The 16,856-nt window shown below is 41.9% G+C and overlaps 1 protein-coding gene across 1 annotated transcript in view; it reads right to left on the bottom strand.

Annotated features, from left to right (window-relative positions):
- Positions 1-16,397, bottom strand: part of LOC106580237 (uncharacterized) — a 32,307-nt gene extending 15,910 nt beyond the window's left edge. The window contains exons 1-4 of the mRNA XM_045704212.1: positions 16,279-16,397; positions 15,788-16,105; positions 14,916-15,052; positions 331-388 (exon numbers count right to left, since the gene is read on the bottom strand). Of these exons, the coding sequence (XP_045560168.1) occupies positions 331-388; positions 14,916-15,052; positions 15,788-16,105; positions 16,279-16,321 (556 nt within the window). The 5' untranslated portion in view covers positions 16,322-16,397. The remainder of the gene's footprint in view (positions 1-330; positions 389-14,915; positions 15,053-15,787; positions 16,106-16,278) is intronic.
- Positions 16,398-16,856: the final 459 nt, after the last annotated feature.

The raw sequence follows: 16,856 nt of genomic DNA, 5'->3' as shown, positions 1-16,856 counted from the left end.
TATATCAGACTACTTTACATTTATATCACACATTTAACTGAGGGTGTATATCTATAAGATTAAGGACACGCAATATACTGCAATTTGTGCGTATGGCTTCCTTGAAAATCTGAATTATCAATTATACAGGCTAATAACAAATGTTCAAATTCATAATATAGAGATTTTTTTTAACATGGGTTGATCGTAAATAGTGCGTGCATATTTGGAGCAATACCGCAGGAAGTTTTGTAAATTATTTTGGACTGACTAGACATAGATTAATTCTGAATTATTAATAACTACTGCTTAGTTTTTTTCTGCCGAAAAACCGAGGAATGGATCTCTTACCTGTCACATAGAGTCTCGTACCAGAGCCAAATTCATAAGCATACACTGTGAAAACTCTCTTGTCAATAAGTAGTCTTCACTGTGTCTTGGATGAGCTTGTGTTAACTATACAAAGGTTCAGCTGCATCATGCACCCAAAATATCTTAGGGGGCACAAATATCTGAGGGGGCACATTCAAAACAAGTTTAATTCTACAGTATGCACAAAAATATGTATTTCTTTATCTGAGCATACCTCTTGTGCTAATATATATATATATATATATATGAGGGGGCACGCACGCACATAGAATGAGTTGGAACATGAAGCCTACTAACAAAGTATTATTATAATTTTCAAAAATTATTATTATTTTTTTAAATTAATATTATAAAAACACAACCCCTGTCAGTGTGCATGAGCCTAGGCCTGCCACAGGAGTCACTAGAGTGCGATGGGACAAGGATATCCCGGCAGGCCAAACCCTCCCCTAACCCGGATGATGCTGGGCCAATTCTGCGTCGCCTCATGGGTCTCCCGGTCGCGGCCGGCTGTGACACAGCCTGGTATCGAACCAGGATCTGTAGTAACGCAGTTAGCACTGCGATGCAGTGACTTAGACCACTGAGGCACTCGGGAGGCCTCTACTGCCAATGTTTTAAATGAACTTTTGTTATTGGTTGCACTGGTGCTTCCAACTTAAAGTTAGGAGCACAACATAAACATTAGGAGTACCAGAAATTAAGATTTTTTTAAATCGTTTGAGATATAGCCTATATTGGGCCTATATGAGCTACTCTGTAGCACACGTTGTGCCATTGAAAATAATACATAACACTGTAAATACGTGTTTATAAAAAAAAGCTAAAATGTTGATACAAATACCTGTTATTTAATTTACAAAATTATTTGTGGAATATTAGGTTTGTACATTGTATAAAATCCCTTTTTTCAAACAAACTTAGGCTTACTGCTGTCAACAACAACAAAAAGTACGTTAATTTATGATGTAAATTATCACTCTAATGGGTAGGAAACAACCTCAGTGATTCCATGCAGTTTCTGCTCCTGGAGTCTCCTCATATACCCATGCTTTTAGTTCGAGGCACAATCCCCTTATTGACTGGGCTACGGGGTCCGTCATGGGTTGGAGCCCATTTTGCCATGCTCATTGTCGGAAGTCGGCGCAGCCTGCCCTGGGATGTCTCCCTGCTGTCTTGGGAAAGACCTTGGATCTCTCCGCTGTTCCCGCGGAGTACCAGGACTTATGGGAGGTTTTGAACTCTGCCGGGAAGGAGATGAGTGGATGACTGCCTTGAAAACAGCTAGCAGGCACTACGAGTACCTGGTGATGCTGTTCGGACTGACCAATGCTCGCTCAGCATGTCCTCCATGTCCGACAGATCCTCCAGTGTCTCCTGGAGAACCAGCTTTTTGTGAAGGCTAAGAAATGTGAGTTACGTCGCTCCATCATCTCCTTCCTAGGATACGTCATCGATGCAGGGAATATTCAGATGGACCCTGACCATGTGAGAGCTGTGTTGGATTGGACTCAAACCACATCCAGAGTGTAGTTGTAACGTTTCCTGGGGTTTGCCAATTTCTACCGTTGTTTTGTCCGGGGTTACAGCACCATTTTTTCCCCCGTCTTTGCACTCACCTCTCCCAAGGTTTCGTTCATATGGCCTCCAGCAGCTGAATGGGCGTTCTCAGACCACAAGCAGCAAATTGCTGCAGCTTTTGCCTTCCCCTCAAACTACTGTAATAAACTCGAGACTCGTACTACTTAGCCTGAGCCGTGATAACAGGAGTTGCTTACCAAGACAGTGAAAATGTTGACTTAAATCTACTTGAAAATCTATGGCAAGACCTGAAAATAGTTCTCTAGCAATGATCAACCAATTTGACAGAGCTTTAAGAATTTTGAAAATAATAATGAGCAAATGTTGCATAATCCGGGTGTGGAAAGCGCTTAGAGACTTACCCAGAAAGACTCAGTTGTAATCGCTGCCAAAGGCGCTTCTACAAAGTATTGACACAGTGGTATGAATACCTACGTAAATTAGAATTTTCTGTATTTCATTTTCAATACATTTTTTTTTAAATTCCAAAAACAAGTTTTCACTTTGACATTATGGGGTATTGTGTGTAGATGGGTGAGAAAAATAAAAACATTGAATCAATTTTGAAGTCAGGCTGTACTACAACAAAATGTGGAATACGTTTTTTTTGTGTGTACTTTTTACCCCTTTTTCATGATATCATATTGGTAGTTACAGTCTTGTCCCCACACTGCGACTCCCGTATGGACTCGGGAAAGAGCCATGCATATGGACTCGGTCGAAAGCCATGCGTCCTCCGAAACATGGCACTGCTTCTTGACACACTGCTCGCTTTACCTGGAAACCAGCCATACCAATGTATCGGAGGAAACACCGTACAACTGGTGACCGAAGTCAGCATGCATGCGCCCACCCCGCCACAAGGAGTCGCTCAAGGGCGATGGGACAAGGACATGCCGGCCAAACCCTCCCCTAACCCAGATGACGCTGGCTAGGATCGAAGCCGGGTCTGTAGTGACGTCTCAAGTACTGAGATGCAGTGCCTTAGACTGCTGCGCCACTCGGGAGGCCCTATGAATACTTTCTGTAGGCACTGTAAATGCTACATTTTGTTTTGGTACCAAGGACTGATATGACAATTATTAGAGACGCTCTCTGGAAACCAAGACAAGATAACTCACAGTTCTTAGAGGCATAAGAGATATATTCTGAATAATATTTTATTTCATATATGTATACTCTGATACTGTGTCACCACATAGTGATCAATGATGTACATAAACCCTGGAATGCTGATGCTATGTTTTGGCCATGGAGAGGCTTTGAAGCCACCGGTCAGCCATATTGGCACTCCTCAGAAAAGCAGTCCTCCATAGGAATTAATGGAATTATACCGTATTTCAAGGACATAATTACATTAATACTTTGTAAAATGTTGTTCTATATTTTTTCATTTTCTATTTTTATGTTTAGCTTATACATGATACAATTTAAAAGTATGTATTAAGTTGTCTGTAATACAATAAATGTGGCCAAAACGAATGTAGACATTTTTTACACTGGTGGAGGAGTGCCAAGGAGTCTCCATGGGTCCTCCCCCTGGGTAGACATCTGGTGTAGCCTAAATCATTGGTAGTGACGCAAGTCGTTTTCAAATCGAGTTATTGCATAGCTTTTTTTTGTTGCCATTTCCTGTCTCTGTGTGGGTTTTTGTGTTTTCTCAGATAATCTATTTGATTTTGTTGTGCTTGCTCCATTTGTAGATTCTGATGATGAAGTGCTGGATGATAAATACAACCTGAAGAAGGGTCTTATTTAGCAGGTAGATATACTGTCTGTACCTCTCAAACTAATGAGGCAACTGTCGAGGGTAACTTTTAATAAAATCTCTAAATTATTTTCGTGTGTATCATAGGTATGATTTATCTAAGTAAAATATAAACGCTGTATGGCTCTATTGCCAAAAGGTCATTTTGATATGAAAATACTTCCATAATACAACATGGAATTTTTGGTTTGATTAATTATGTGGCTCAATCTGTTTTGAAGATAAGATAATGTGTTTTGCTTGCTTATAGCATGCATTTTTTTTAAAGTACCACCTTTAGTGGTCATACTGGAATGTGGAACCCATTTGAAGTTACCCAAGTTCTCGCAGTAGCTGCCCCAGCTAACTGTGGAGGAAGACTTGGCCTAACAACCACCGCATGTTCTGTATTCCTCCACTGAGAGATCCATGTTCCTCAGCCTATTCATCATCTACACACCTGCTTCATATCCCTTCGCCTCTTCACTCAAGCTTCCGAAACAGTTGTTTTTAAAGCCATCCATAATCTATATACTGCCATCCATAATCTATATAGTGTATGTCCAAATGCATGCCTTTGGAACCCATTATTTTATATCTTTACGGCTGCCCTCTCCTCATTATAGGAATGGAACAAATTGTCGAATAGTATAGTACAACCATTAAAATCACTGGACATTGTTAAACTGTTTTTTTGCTAAACTGAGAGCATTAGCCTCGAAGCTTCTTCGTAAACCTTGCACTTGGCTTTGAAAAATGCATCAATATACACATTTAAAATTGCATCCATTTTGGAAAGGGCAGATTACATGTTTTATGAACTCATATTTGAATTCACACTGTCATCTGTTACCCCATCCGGAAGTTTCATCCTTTAATCAAAATGGCTGCTTTCACATACATCTGCACTGTATTTTTTCAAAGTGAACGGCTTTTCACGCAGTAGCAGACTTGTAGGTACTGAAGAATGCAGTCCCACACATGTGAATACACAAACAAACAGCTAACACAGAGAGGACCATTTAATGTAGTGGTTAACAGGAGTTGTGTTTGCATGAATTAATATAACTCCCACCACCACCATTTCTATTCACCATGAGAAGACTATGAAAATGACAATACACTTACGAAAATGATGGCAGTCAGAGTGCAGTATAACTGCAGTATGCTGCAAATACTGCGTCTAAAATATATTTTTTTACTGTATTAATTTTGCCATGTGAGTTAGAGTGCAGTATAACTGCAGTTCAACTGTAGTACACTGCAGTTATTCTGCAGTTTCTGCTTCCAAAATACCACAGCCAACTAGTTACTGTACTTACCGCAATTTAGAAACTAAAACATCTGTGGCCCATACTTAAGAACATTAGAAAAAGTTTACGTTGAAAAAATATATCTGTCTTAAAATGTGCATCGGCCAATTAAAATAGTTGACGTAGTTGCATGTGATAAACGCTGCATGTTGGCTGTTCCTATTAGAGAACCTGGCACATTTACCTCAATGCTAACCTGAAAAGCTGACTGTGATTATGGCAATCAATGGCATTTCTTAAAATAGGTCAACATAGCCACCAGAAGGATATTGTAGACCTCAAAATGCAAGGTTTAGGCTACTTTTGTCCCACTTGGTCTGAAACAAATGCAGTGTCCTAATATTGCATGATGCATCCTTGACTAGCCGCCCTTAAGCCAGGATTCAATCCAATCAGCGTTAGATCTGCATAGTAGCACATGACATTGAAAGGTATTTTCTGATTGAGCCGACATATTTTATGCAGAACTTACCATGAATGCAGTGTCCGCGAATAGAGCAACATTGACTTTTAAAGGTGCATACTGTAATTGACAAAGCGCAATCAGATTGAATCCCGGCCCCAGTGTTTTATATTGAATACCCACTATAGAGAGTATTTATTATCTATTATACAAAGGGTGGGTCTAATCATGAATGCTAATTGGTTAAATCTGCATTCCAGCTGTGTCTATTCCACAAGTTATTACCGGCTAAATCTATGATGTTAAAATGCCTATTTATTCTTTTCCATCTGACTGCGCAATCCACTGTCTCATCAGCCCAGCCAGAGAATTTATAAACTTGATCTCCGCTATAAAAAGCATCTAGGTAATAACTAACATTTAGTTTTCAACAGAGGAGATTTGTATAAACCTTGCTGTTTGTCTCTCCAACATTTACAACATTGTTTCAAGTATGCTAGGCCTAATAAAACGTGCCACCAATATGGCTACGCTTCAGTGCTGGGCTCAGATCACTTCAACATAGAGGTTAGATGTTTTCTTTCTTCATCATCCCTTTTCAAGTAGCCTAGACTTAACTTTCTCCGAAGCTTGTCTGTCTGTCTTGCCCAATGCGCTTTCACCTGAGAAACATAACACGCGCCTGGTGCAATATTGTAGCAGCCGTTGCAATTCACAGTTTTTATTTCAATGAACAATTACACAAAACAGATAAATGATTAATAATAAGTCTTGGTGATTCAATAGTTATTTATTTACATTTTTTAGTTTACCTGTATTTAACTAGGCAATTCAGTTAATCATTACATGACTTTCTAAACTATGCTGGTATTCTTTGTTTTGTTTATTATTAAATATGTTTTATTTTCTTACGTAGACATTTTATTTGTATTATTAGCAATAATTAATGAATGACACTATCAGGGATATATATAGAACAAATGTTGGTTCAGTTAAGAAGAACCCCTGGGGTTCTATATTTGGTCCAGTGAAGGAGTGTAGGCCTGTTAATATAATCATTTGGTCAATAAAAAAGAAATATACAAAGTGGCAATGCAAACAAATTACGTTGGTAAACATGCTGTTGTTGATCTTTTTTCACTTTTCCATTTCAAATTAAATAACATTTTATTAGTCACATGCGCCAAATACAACATGTGTAGACCTTAGTGAAATGCTTACTTACGAACCCTAACCAAAAATGCTGTAAAAAAATACAAATAAGAATAAGAAATAAAAGTAGAGAGCAGCAGTAAAATAACAAGAGGGAGACCATATACAGGGGGGTAACGGTACAGAGTCAATGTGCGGAGGCACCGGTTAGATGAGGTAATATGTACATGTAGTTAGAATTATTAAAGTGACTATGCATAAATAATAACAATGGCTTGGGGGTAGAAGCTGTTTAGAAGCCTCTTGGACCTAGACTTGGCGCTCCGGTACCTCTTGCCATGCGGTAGCAAAGAGAACAGTCTATGACTAGGGTGGCTGGAGTCTTTGACAATTTTTAGGGCCTTCATCTGACACTGCCTGCTATAGAGGTCCTGGATGGCACAAAGCTTGGCCCCAGTGATGTACTGGGCCGTACGCACTACCCTCTGTAGTGCCTTGCAGTCGGAGGCTGAGCAGTTGCCATACCAGGCAGTGATGCAACCAGTCAGGATGCTCTCGATGCTCAGCTGTAGAACCTTTTGAGGATCTGAGGACCCATGACAAATCTTTTCAGTCTCCTGAGGGGGTATAGGTTTTTGTCATGCCCTCTTCACGTCTGTCTAGGTGTGCTTTAACCATGTTAGTTTGTTGGTGATGTGGACACCAAGGAACTTGAAGCTCTCAACCTGCTCCACTACAGCCCTGTCGATGAGAATGGGGGCGTGCTCGGTCCTCTTTTTCCTGTTGTCCACAATCATCTCCTTTGTCTTGATCACGTTAAGGGAGAGGTTGCTGTCCTGGCACCACACGGCCAGGTCTCTGACCTCCTCCCAGTAGGCTGTCTCGTCGTTGTCTGTAATCAGGCCTACCACTGTTGTGTCATCGGCAAACTTAATGATGGTGTTGGAGTTGTGCCTGGCCGTGCAGTCAGGAGTTTACAGGGAGTACATGAGTGGACAGAGAACACACTCCTGAGGGGCCCCTGTGTTGAGGATCACCGTGGAGGATGTTTTGTTACCAACCCTTACCACCTGGGGACGGCCCATCAGGAATTCCAGGATCCAGTTGCAGAGGAAGGTGTTCAGTCCCAGGGTCCCTAGCTTATTGATGAGTTTGAGGGCACAATGGTGTTGAATGCTGAGCTGTAGTCAATGAATAGCATTCTCACATAAGTGTTCCTTTTGTCCAGGAGGGAAAGGGCAGTGTGGAGTGCAATAGAGATTGCATTATTTGTGGATGTGTTAACTTCTTATGGGCAGGTGGGACGGTAGGGCCCCACCTGGCCAACATCCTGGGAAATTGCAGAGCGTGAAATTCAAACTACAGTATTATAAATATTTAATTTTCATAAAATCACAAGTATAATACATCAAAATAAAGCTTACCTTCTTAATCCAGCCGCGGTGTCAGTTTTCAAAAAGGCTTTACAGCTAAAGCAAACCATGCGATTATCTGAGAACAGCGCCCCACATACAAACACATGAAAAACATATTTCAACCAGGCAAGTGCGACACGAAAGTCAGAAATAGCGATATAAAAAATGCCTTACCTTTGATGATCTTCTTCTGTTGGCACTCCAAAAGGTCCCAGTTACATCACAAATGGTTCTTTTGTTCGATAATGTCCTTCTTTATATCCATAAAGACTCAGTTTAACTGGCGCGCTTCAGTCAATCCACCCAGTTTCCCTCCATCAAAATGCATACAAAATGAATCCAAAATGTTATTAATAATCTTTTCCAAACAAGTCAAACAACATTTATAATCAAACCTTAGGTACCCTAATACGTAAATAAACGATAAAATTTAAGACAGAGCATCGTTGTCGTCTTTACCGGAGAAAAATACCAAAGAACGCGCTCTCTTCCATGCTTGGAAACACTACAGCCAAAATGGGAGCCACCTAGAAAAACTACAATTTCTGGCAAAATTTTCCAAAAACCAGCCTGAAACTCTTTCTAAAGACTGTTGACATTTAGTGGAAGCCCTAGGAACTGCAATCTGGGAAGACTTGCCTTATAATTAAAGTGATAGCCATTGAAAATAGGGGTGGTTTGTCCTCGGGGTTTCGCTTGCCATATCAGTTCTGTTATACTCACAGACATAATTTTAAAAGTCTTAGAATCTTGTGTTTTCTATCCAAATCTACCAATTATATGCATATCCTAGCTTCTGGGCCTGAGTAACAGGCAGTTTACTTTGGGCACGCTTTTCATCCAGACGTCAAAACACTGCCCCCTACCCAAGAGGTTAAAACCTGTTGGGGCTAGGGGGCAGTATTTGCACGGCCGGATAAAAAACGTACCCGATTTAAACAGGTTACTACTCTAGCCCAGAAACGAGAATATGCATATAATTAGTAGATTTGGATAGAAAACACTCTACAACTGTTTGAATGGTGTCTGTGAGTATAATAGAACTCATATGGCCGGCCAAAACCTGAGAAGATTCCATACAGGAAGTGCCCTGTCTGACAATTTGTTGTCCTTCTGTTGCATCTCTATCGAAAATACAGCATCTGTGCTGTAACATGACATTTCTTAAGGCTTCCATTGGCTCTCTAAAGCTGCCAGAAAGTGGAATGGGGTGTCTGCTGTCTCTGGGCGAAGAACAGCAGGAGAGTTTGTGAGTGGTCAGCCTGGGGACAGTGAGAGTGAGATGCGCGTCCCACCTCGCCCAGGGAGGTTATATCGATATGCAAATTGGAGTCGGTCTAGGGTTTCTGGGATAATGGTGTTGATGTGAGCCATGACCAGCCTTTCAAAGCACTTCATGGCTACAGACGTGAGTGCTACGGGTCGGTAGTCATTTAGGCAGGTTACCTTAGTGTTCTTCAGGCACTATGGTGGTCTGCTTAAAACATGTTGGTATTACAGACTCAGTCAGTCAGGGAGAGGTTGAAAATGTCAGTGAAGACTCTTTCCAGTTGGTCAGCACATGCTAGCAGTACACGTCCTGGTAATCTGTCTTGCTCTGCGGCCTTGTGAATGTTGACCCGTTTTAAGGTCTTACATCGGCTGCAGAGAGCATGATCACACAGTCTTCCGGGACAGCTGGTGCTCTCATGCTTGTTTCAGTGTTATTTGCCTCGAAGCGAGCATAGAAGTTGTTTAGCTCGTCTGGTAGGCTTGTGTCACTGGGCAGCTCTCAGCTGTGCTTCCCTTTGTAGTCTGTAATGGTTTGCAAGCAATCCCTGGCACATCTGACGAGTGTCAGAGCCGGTGTTGTATGATTCAATCTTAGTCTTGTATTGATGCTTTGCCTGTTTGATGGTTCATCTGAGGGCAAAGCGGGATTTCTTACAAGCTTCCGGGTTAGAGTCCCGTTCCTTGAAAGCGGCAGCTCTAGACTTTAGCTCAGTGCGGATGTTGCCTGTAATCCATGGCTTCTGGTTGGGGTATGTACGTGTGGTCACTGTGGGGACGACGTCATCGATGCACTTATTGATGATGCCAATGACTGATGTGGTGTACTCCTCAATGCCATCGGCGGAATCTCTATCTCTACAGCTTATCATGAGATACACTACCTCAGGCGAGCAAAACCTCGAGACTTCCTTAGATATCATGCACCAGCTGTTATTTACTAAATACATAGTCTTTCGCCCCTTGTCTTACCAGACGCCGCTGTTCTATCCTGCCGGAACAGCTTATAACCAGCCATCTGTATGTTGATAATGTCGTCGTTCAGCCACAATTCCATGAAGCATATTACAGTTTTGAATGTCCCGTTGGTAGTTTAAACTTCTGCGTAGGTCATCGATTTTATTTTCCAAAGATTGCACATTTGTTAGCAGAATGGAAAGAAGTGGGGGTTTATTAAATCGCCTACAAATTCTCAGAAGACAGCCCACCCTCTGGCCCCTTTTTCTCCGCCTTCTCTTCACGCAAATGACGGGGATGTCCAGAGGTTGTTTTCGGTCATATTAGATGGTAGCAGAAACATTATGTACAAAGTAAGTTAAAAAATAAGTTACTAACAACGCAAAGAAACAAACAATAAAACACAATTGGTTTGGAATACGTAAAACGTCATCCTTGTTCTCCAGCAGAAACCATCTTGTTTTTTCTGTGTCATATCGATTACATTGATAATACTTTTAACTCCGGTGCATCCAAAGTGAAAAACATAATCAACTGTACACCTTCATTGTTGACACACGCATTTGAAATCCCCCCAACTTCCCAGTACAAAGACAGGAGACAAAATAGAAGTCTGTAGAAATTACTTTTCTGTCCTTGAAACAAGGTCCACCACTTTGGTTCCTCCTCCTGAAGTTTCAAGTTGTGCTCTTGAGGTAAAGAACAAACAAATATTGACCCTACAGCTTAAAGTGAGTTGATTTCATCAATGTTACATCTACTCCCGCTCCTCCCCTCCGGAGGTCGCCGTCACAGGTATACTAACCACCCTTCCTGGCATCCGTCATTACGCACAGCTGGCACCAATCATTACGTGCACTTCATCATGAGGCATACCTGGACTCCATTACCTCACTTATTGCCTTCCCTATATCTGGCACTCCCTTAAGTTCTTTCCCCAGTCAGTATTGTTTCTGTGTCTATGTTAAGACCTCATTTATGTTGTCTTGCTCCATGTTTGTTGGTTTATTAAACGTACCACCTGCTTCTCGACTCTCTGTGTCTTCGTTACAAACAAAGTGTCAGTGTTGGTTAGTTATGTTTTTTTCTGGTGAGATTATTGAAAGCATGATGTGAAATAAAAGCATGCAAAGTAAAAAACCGAGTGGGTGCGGATCAGATTTTTCCAGATCTTTCCTCTCGACAGCTAAAGGTCCTGAAGCTTCTGCACATCTGTGGGACCCTCCACTCCCCTCACAGTGTCCGCTCCACTCATAGAGAACAAGCTAATGGTGTTTGTTTTATAAAGTTAGATCAAAGCTGGGAAATGGTGGCCGTAATGAAAAAGTTTGGTAAACCCTGGTGTAGTTGATTGCATTGCATCCTGCAAATAAATATGAAAGGGAGATTGCATACCAATATCTGGGAAACTACATGGGCGTCTTCCTTAGTCTTCTCTGCTGGGACTACGATCAGGACTGGGACTACAATCAGATAATTAACAAGAAAACAGTACCACCAGGTCTGAACTATTTCTGAAGATGTGAAATAAAATGTTTCAATCAGAAAGACCACTCAAAGCAATTTACATATACCTTGTGTAGCACCCACTTGGTGATGCATAGCAACCGTATTGTACCAGAACGTTAACCACACATCTATCAGGGTGGAAAGGTGAGGAGTGTTATGCACATGGGTGTTGTGTGCTCTGTTTGAATGTACTCCACAATCTGAGTTTGTCTTAGCATAACCTTCTGCTATCTTTGCCTGACCATACTGTGATACACTGCCATTAGATTTGGTCCTGTAGCTCCTTATTGCACCCACCACTGTTCATCTATGAAGAATTTAGTCTACACTTTCTGACAACAGATGCCAAATAAACTGTATACACACTAATTTCACACTTTCAATTGTAAATCCCCAATCTACCACTCTAAACTCAAGTCAGTCTATAGTACTAATGTCATTATCCTTTGTGTCCTCACATCCCAATCGAACTAAACTCAGCAAAAAAAGAAACGTCCTCTTAATGTCAAATGCGTTTATTATCAGCAAACTTGACATGTGTAAATATTTGTATGAACGTAGCAAGATTCAACAACTGACATAAACTGAACAAGTTCTACAGATATGTGTCACGCCCTGGCCTGAGAGAGCCGTTTTTCTCTGTTTGGTTAGGTCAGGGTGTGACATGGGGTGGGCATTCTATGTGTCATATTTCTATGTTGTTTTTCTTTGATTGGCCTAGTATGGTTTCCAATCCGAGGCAGCTGTCTATCATTGTCTGATTGGGAATCATACTTAGGCAACCCTTTTTCCCTCCTTCAGTGTGGGATCTTGTTTTTGTCAGCTCAGTAAGCCTGCAAAACGTGACGTTCATTTTTTTTTTCTTTGTTATTTTGTTTGAGTGTTCTGAGTTACAATAAATATAAATATGAGCACTTTCCACGCTGCACCTTGGTCTACTCCTTTTGACGATCGTCACAACATGTGACTAACAGAAATGGAATAATATGTCCCTGAACAAAGGGTCAGAATAATAGTATGTGTGGAGGTGCTGACTAACTGCGAATAAACTACAAACTATCAAAAAAAGAAATTTGCACACCATGTATAATCTTCCCACAATGTAATGGGTATCTACCAACGTTTCGGCATCACTGTGCCTTCCTCACGGACCCTGAGGAAGGCATGCCGAAACTTTTTTAGATACCCATAAAATTGCTGGGAGATTATACACGGAGTGTGCGACTTTCTTTATTTTGATGGATAAATGCAAATTGATCATCACCCCTGGTGAGACAAAACCGTGAACCGTCAGTGAAGAGCACTTTTTGCCAGTCCTGTCTGGTCCAGCGACGGTGGGTTTGTGCCCATAGGCTATGTTGTTGCCGGTGATGTCTGGTGAGGACCTGCCTACAAGCCCTCAGTCCAGACTCTCTCAGCCTATTGGGGAGCAGTGATGGAGGGATTGTGCGTTCCTGGTGTAACTCAGGCAGTTGTTGTTGCCATCCTGTACCTGTCCCACAGAATTGATGTTCGGATGTAACGATCCTGTGGTCTGCCACTGCAAGTATGATCAGCTGTCCGTCCTGTCCGTCCTGTAGCACTGTCTTAGGCGTTTCACAGTATGGACATTATTGCCCTGGCCCCATCTGCAGTCCTCGTGCTTCCTTGCAGCATGCATAAGGCACGTTCACGGAGATGAGCAGTGACCCTGGTTATCATTCTTTTGGTGTTTTTCAGAGTCAATATAAAGGCCTCTTTAGTGTCCTAAGTTTTCATAACTGTGACCTTAATTGCCTACCCTCTGTAAGCTGTTAGTGTCTTAACGACCGTTCCACAGGTGCATGTTCATTAATTGTTTATGGTTAATTGAACAAGCATTGGAGACCGTGTTTAAACCCTTTACAATGAAGATCTGTGAAGTTATTTGGATTTTTAACGAATTGTCTCTGAAAGACACGGTCCAGAAAAAAAGGACGTTTATTTTTTTGCTGAGTTTATAAGGATGTCCCTCACAGAGCACTGAAAAGAACAAGTCCTTTATCATGGCACCAGAACTCAAACACTTGTCATTTATACGCATACAGCCCTCTCATGTAGGGCGCACTTGCAGACTGAACAGTAGCAATAACATTCAGAGGGAAACCCCTGGCCATCAGATTGGTCCTCTCAGGGGCCATGCCCATAGGAACCAAGACTTCGGCCTCTCGTGCCAAACCTGTCCGTGCGCCTGGGACAACATGTCCCTGCTCAACAGGAGTTGCCACGGGTCCACACCTGAAAGATGAATGAAAGGCTGCCTGGGCCAACGGTGCACTCGGGTCACTCGCCAAGAAAAATAAATGACACTGCACGTTTTCTCCTGACGCGTAAAGATCTACGTTGGCCCTGCCGAACCTCTCCAATATATATGCGCAATCACGCAAGGTTGTTGTGTCCACTTCTGAGGAAGAGGGCCTCCCCTGGATAGCAGATCCGCACCCGAGTTGAGGCTACCAGGAACCCGAAGTGAGAGCAAATGCTCACTGCTCCACAGAAACCAGGAGTGAGCCGTGGTGAGGAGGTGGAGGGACCGAGTCCCCCCGACTTTTGATGTATGCCACAGTCGTCATATTGTTGGATCTGACCAGCACATGCCGGCCCGACAAAAGTGGGAAGACATCAGACGTTCCAGGTAATTGATACATTCTTTTAAAATTGTTTTATTGTATTGGTCACATACATGTGTTTAGCAATGTTATTGCAGGTGTAGCGAAATGTTTGTGTTTCTAGCTCCTAATAACAACTACAGTACTAAAGACATGTATGTGACCAATAAAATTTGAAAAAAGAAAAAAAATGTTATCAATTACCTGGAACTTCTGACGGTGTATATAGCTCTCCGGCACCTCTTCACGGCAGGTGCTGGTCATATCCGACAATATGATGACTGATATGCCACTGGACCAGTGCTCGTAGGAATGTCGGGGACACCTTGCTAGTACCCAGAGATCTGCAAGTGGCTCTCCTGCGTGCCAAAGCCATGCCCAGCTCATCCAGAAATTCAGTCTGATAGACCTGCAGCATACTGACACGACAGAAATTGGGCAGCCACCTCCTCTGAACGATACATCTTCTCCAGCTGAGCAGCCGAAATCGACAGTACTTGTTAAGAAGCATAGATTCGCATTAGCCACACCCTTGTTAGCCAACGGGGTTAGGCAGCCAGCTAACTTCCTATCCACCGGAGGCGTGTGTACCAGCCCTGCCCCTTCCATCCCTTCCAGCTCCATGAAGGGGGCACGCCCATGCAGCATCAGCTTAGATGCATGCGGGTTGGGCCAGGTTGTTGTAAATTCATTGATGAAATCCGAAAACAGAGGTAGGTGGTGCTTGACTGTGGGAGCCACAGGAGCCAGGTTCTTTCTACTGAACCTTGATCACTTCTGCAATGGGGTGAACACGGCCACTTCACCTCTAAATGCATAGCCACCCTGCTGTACAGTCTCTGAGGATGAGTGGTATCAGGGGTGACAGAATTTTCATCAAAATCAATGCCTAGAATACAAGTGAAGGGTTCACCCTCTCTCTTCCGGTACCATTCAACGAAGTTACCCACACACCGACCAGTAACTTTGCAGCCGAAGGAGACAATATGTCTCTCTCTCCTAGTCTCTGATATTTGGTCCTGTTGCAACCATTGTTCTGAAGCAGCCATTGCAAAACAGAAGTGGAATACTAAAAAACAGACGGTAAAGTTACTTCATTGAAATATTTGGATACAGGTTGGATGAACCACTTAAAAAGAGAGTATCTTGTTAAACCACAGTCCATGTTCAGTGAATATGGGCTTAAGAATTGAGAAAATCAAAAGCTGTATAACACTAGAACGTTGAACAATATGAATATGAAAAATAAATGATCACGGGGAAATCAAATTGATTTCGAAAATCTTTACTGAAGTATGGTTTGCATCAAATAGTAAATTATGAAGACGAGAGGTGAAACACAAGCTGGGAGTGTAATTTTAAACAGTTATGTAACTTCCTGGGGTGCAAAAAAAAAACATTTTATTTTTTCGTTTGATTAAAACCACAGAGTTTTTGTACAGGGTGTGTGGATCAGTTTTCACTGTGGGTTCCCGAGACCCGGCAGGCACAGTAGTAGGTGGCAGAATGGGACACTTTAACTGACTGGATCTTCAGATCACAGTTGTTCTTCTTTCTCATGGCTGAGAAATCGTCTTTTTGAGGAAATTCTATATTGTCAAAGATAGTGCAGTCATCCTTAAAGATTGCAAGAATATAGGTAAAAGTTTCTCCCTCTTTCTTCTGGAACCACAAGAGAAACGTTTTACACCGGTCATAGTCTTTGCAGCTGAAGGAGACAACCTCTCCCTTTTTCCTAGTCCATGAAATGTCTTGGTCCAATTTCTGCCCTGACACTGACACTGCAATGACAAAATCAACACACTCAAACAAAAATACATTAGCAGAAGTTAAAAGCATTCACATGTCCACAATATTTGCATCAATCATAGACTTAAATTCAGACATAGACACTATTTTCCTCTAGTAATTTCCAGTTGCTCCATGAACAATTCTAAGTGATGGACAAACTTACCTAAATAAAGTGAGTAAAGAATGACAACAGAGCCTAGAGACATTTCTATGATGATTCTGATGTGTCCTCTATTGAACCTGAAGATAATTGTGTTCAGTTGGAGCAGAGATGATGTGAAGTGAAACACTGTCACTTGGGCCTTGTGGTTTCTAACTTCTCCTCCAATCTGATGTCACTTCCTGTGGTCCTTGACAAGGGCTATGTTCCAATTATATTATCTACTTATCTCTCCTTCCTTCCAAAGTGTGCACTTATTTACTTCCCTTCACTGATTTGAAAGAAACATGGTGGGAATGCCAGTAGCCCATGCCTCGACCTATCTAATGCTTGTGGGAAGTAGTGAACACTTCAGGAGAAAGGATGTATTATTGGGACGCACCCATTCACTGTCTAAATAAAACTTTTTTTTTTACCAGATTTATCAATACTACTCAGCTAAGTGATTCATTCCTGATGTATACATGTTCAATGTCCTCCTAAAGAAAAAGACTTGATGTAGACCTCGATGTACCAATACCAGACTGCTCCTTTAACCTGTTAGGGCTAGGGGGCAGTATTGACACGGCTGGATAAAAAAC

Source organism: Salmo salar, chromosome ssa20, assembly GCF_905237065.1.
Source record: "Salmo salar chromosome ssa20, Ssal_v3.1, whole genome shotgun sequence".
NCBI lineage: Eukaryota > Metazoa > Chordata > Actinopteri > Salmoniformes > Salmonidae > Salmo > Salmo salar.
This window is presented reverse-complemented; position numbering and strand designations above follow the sequence as displayed.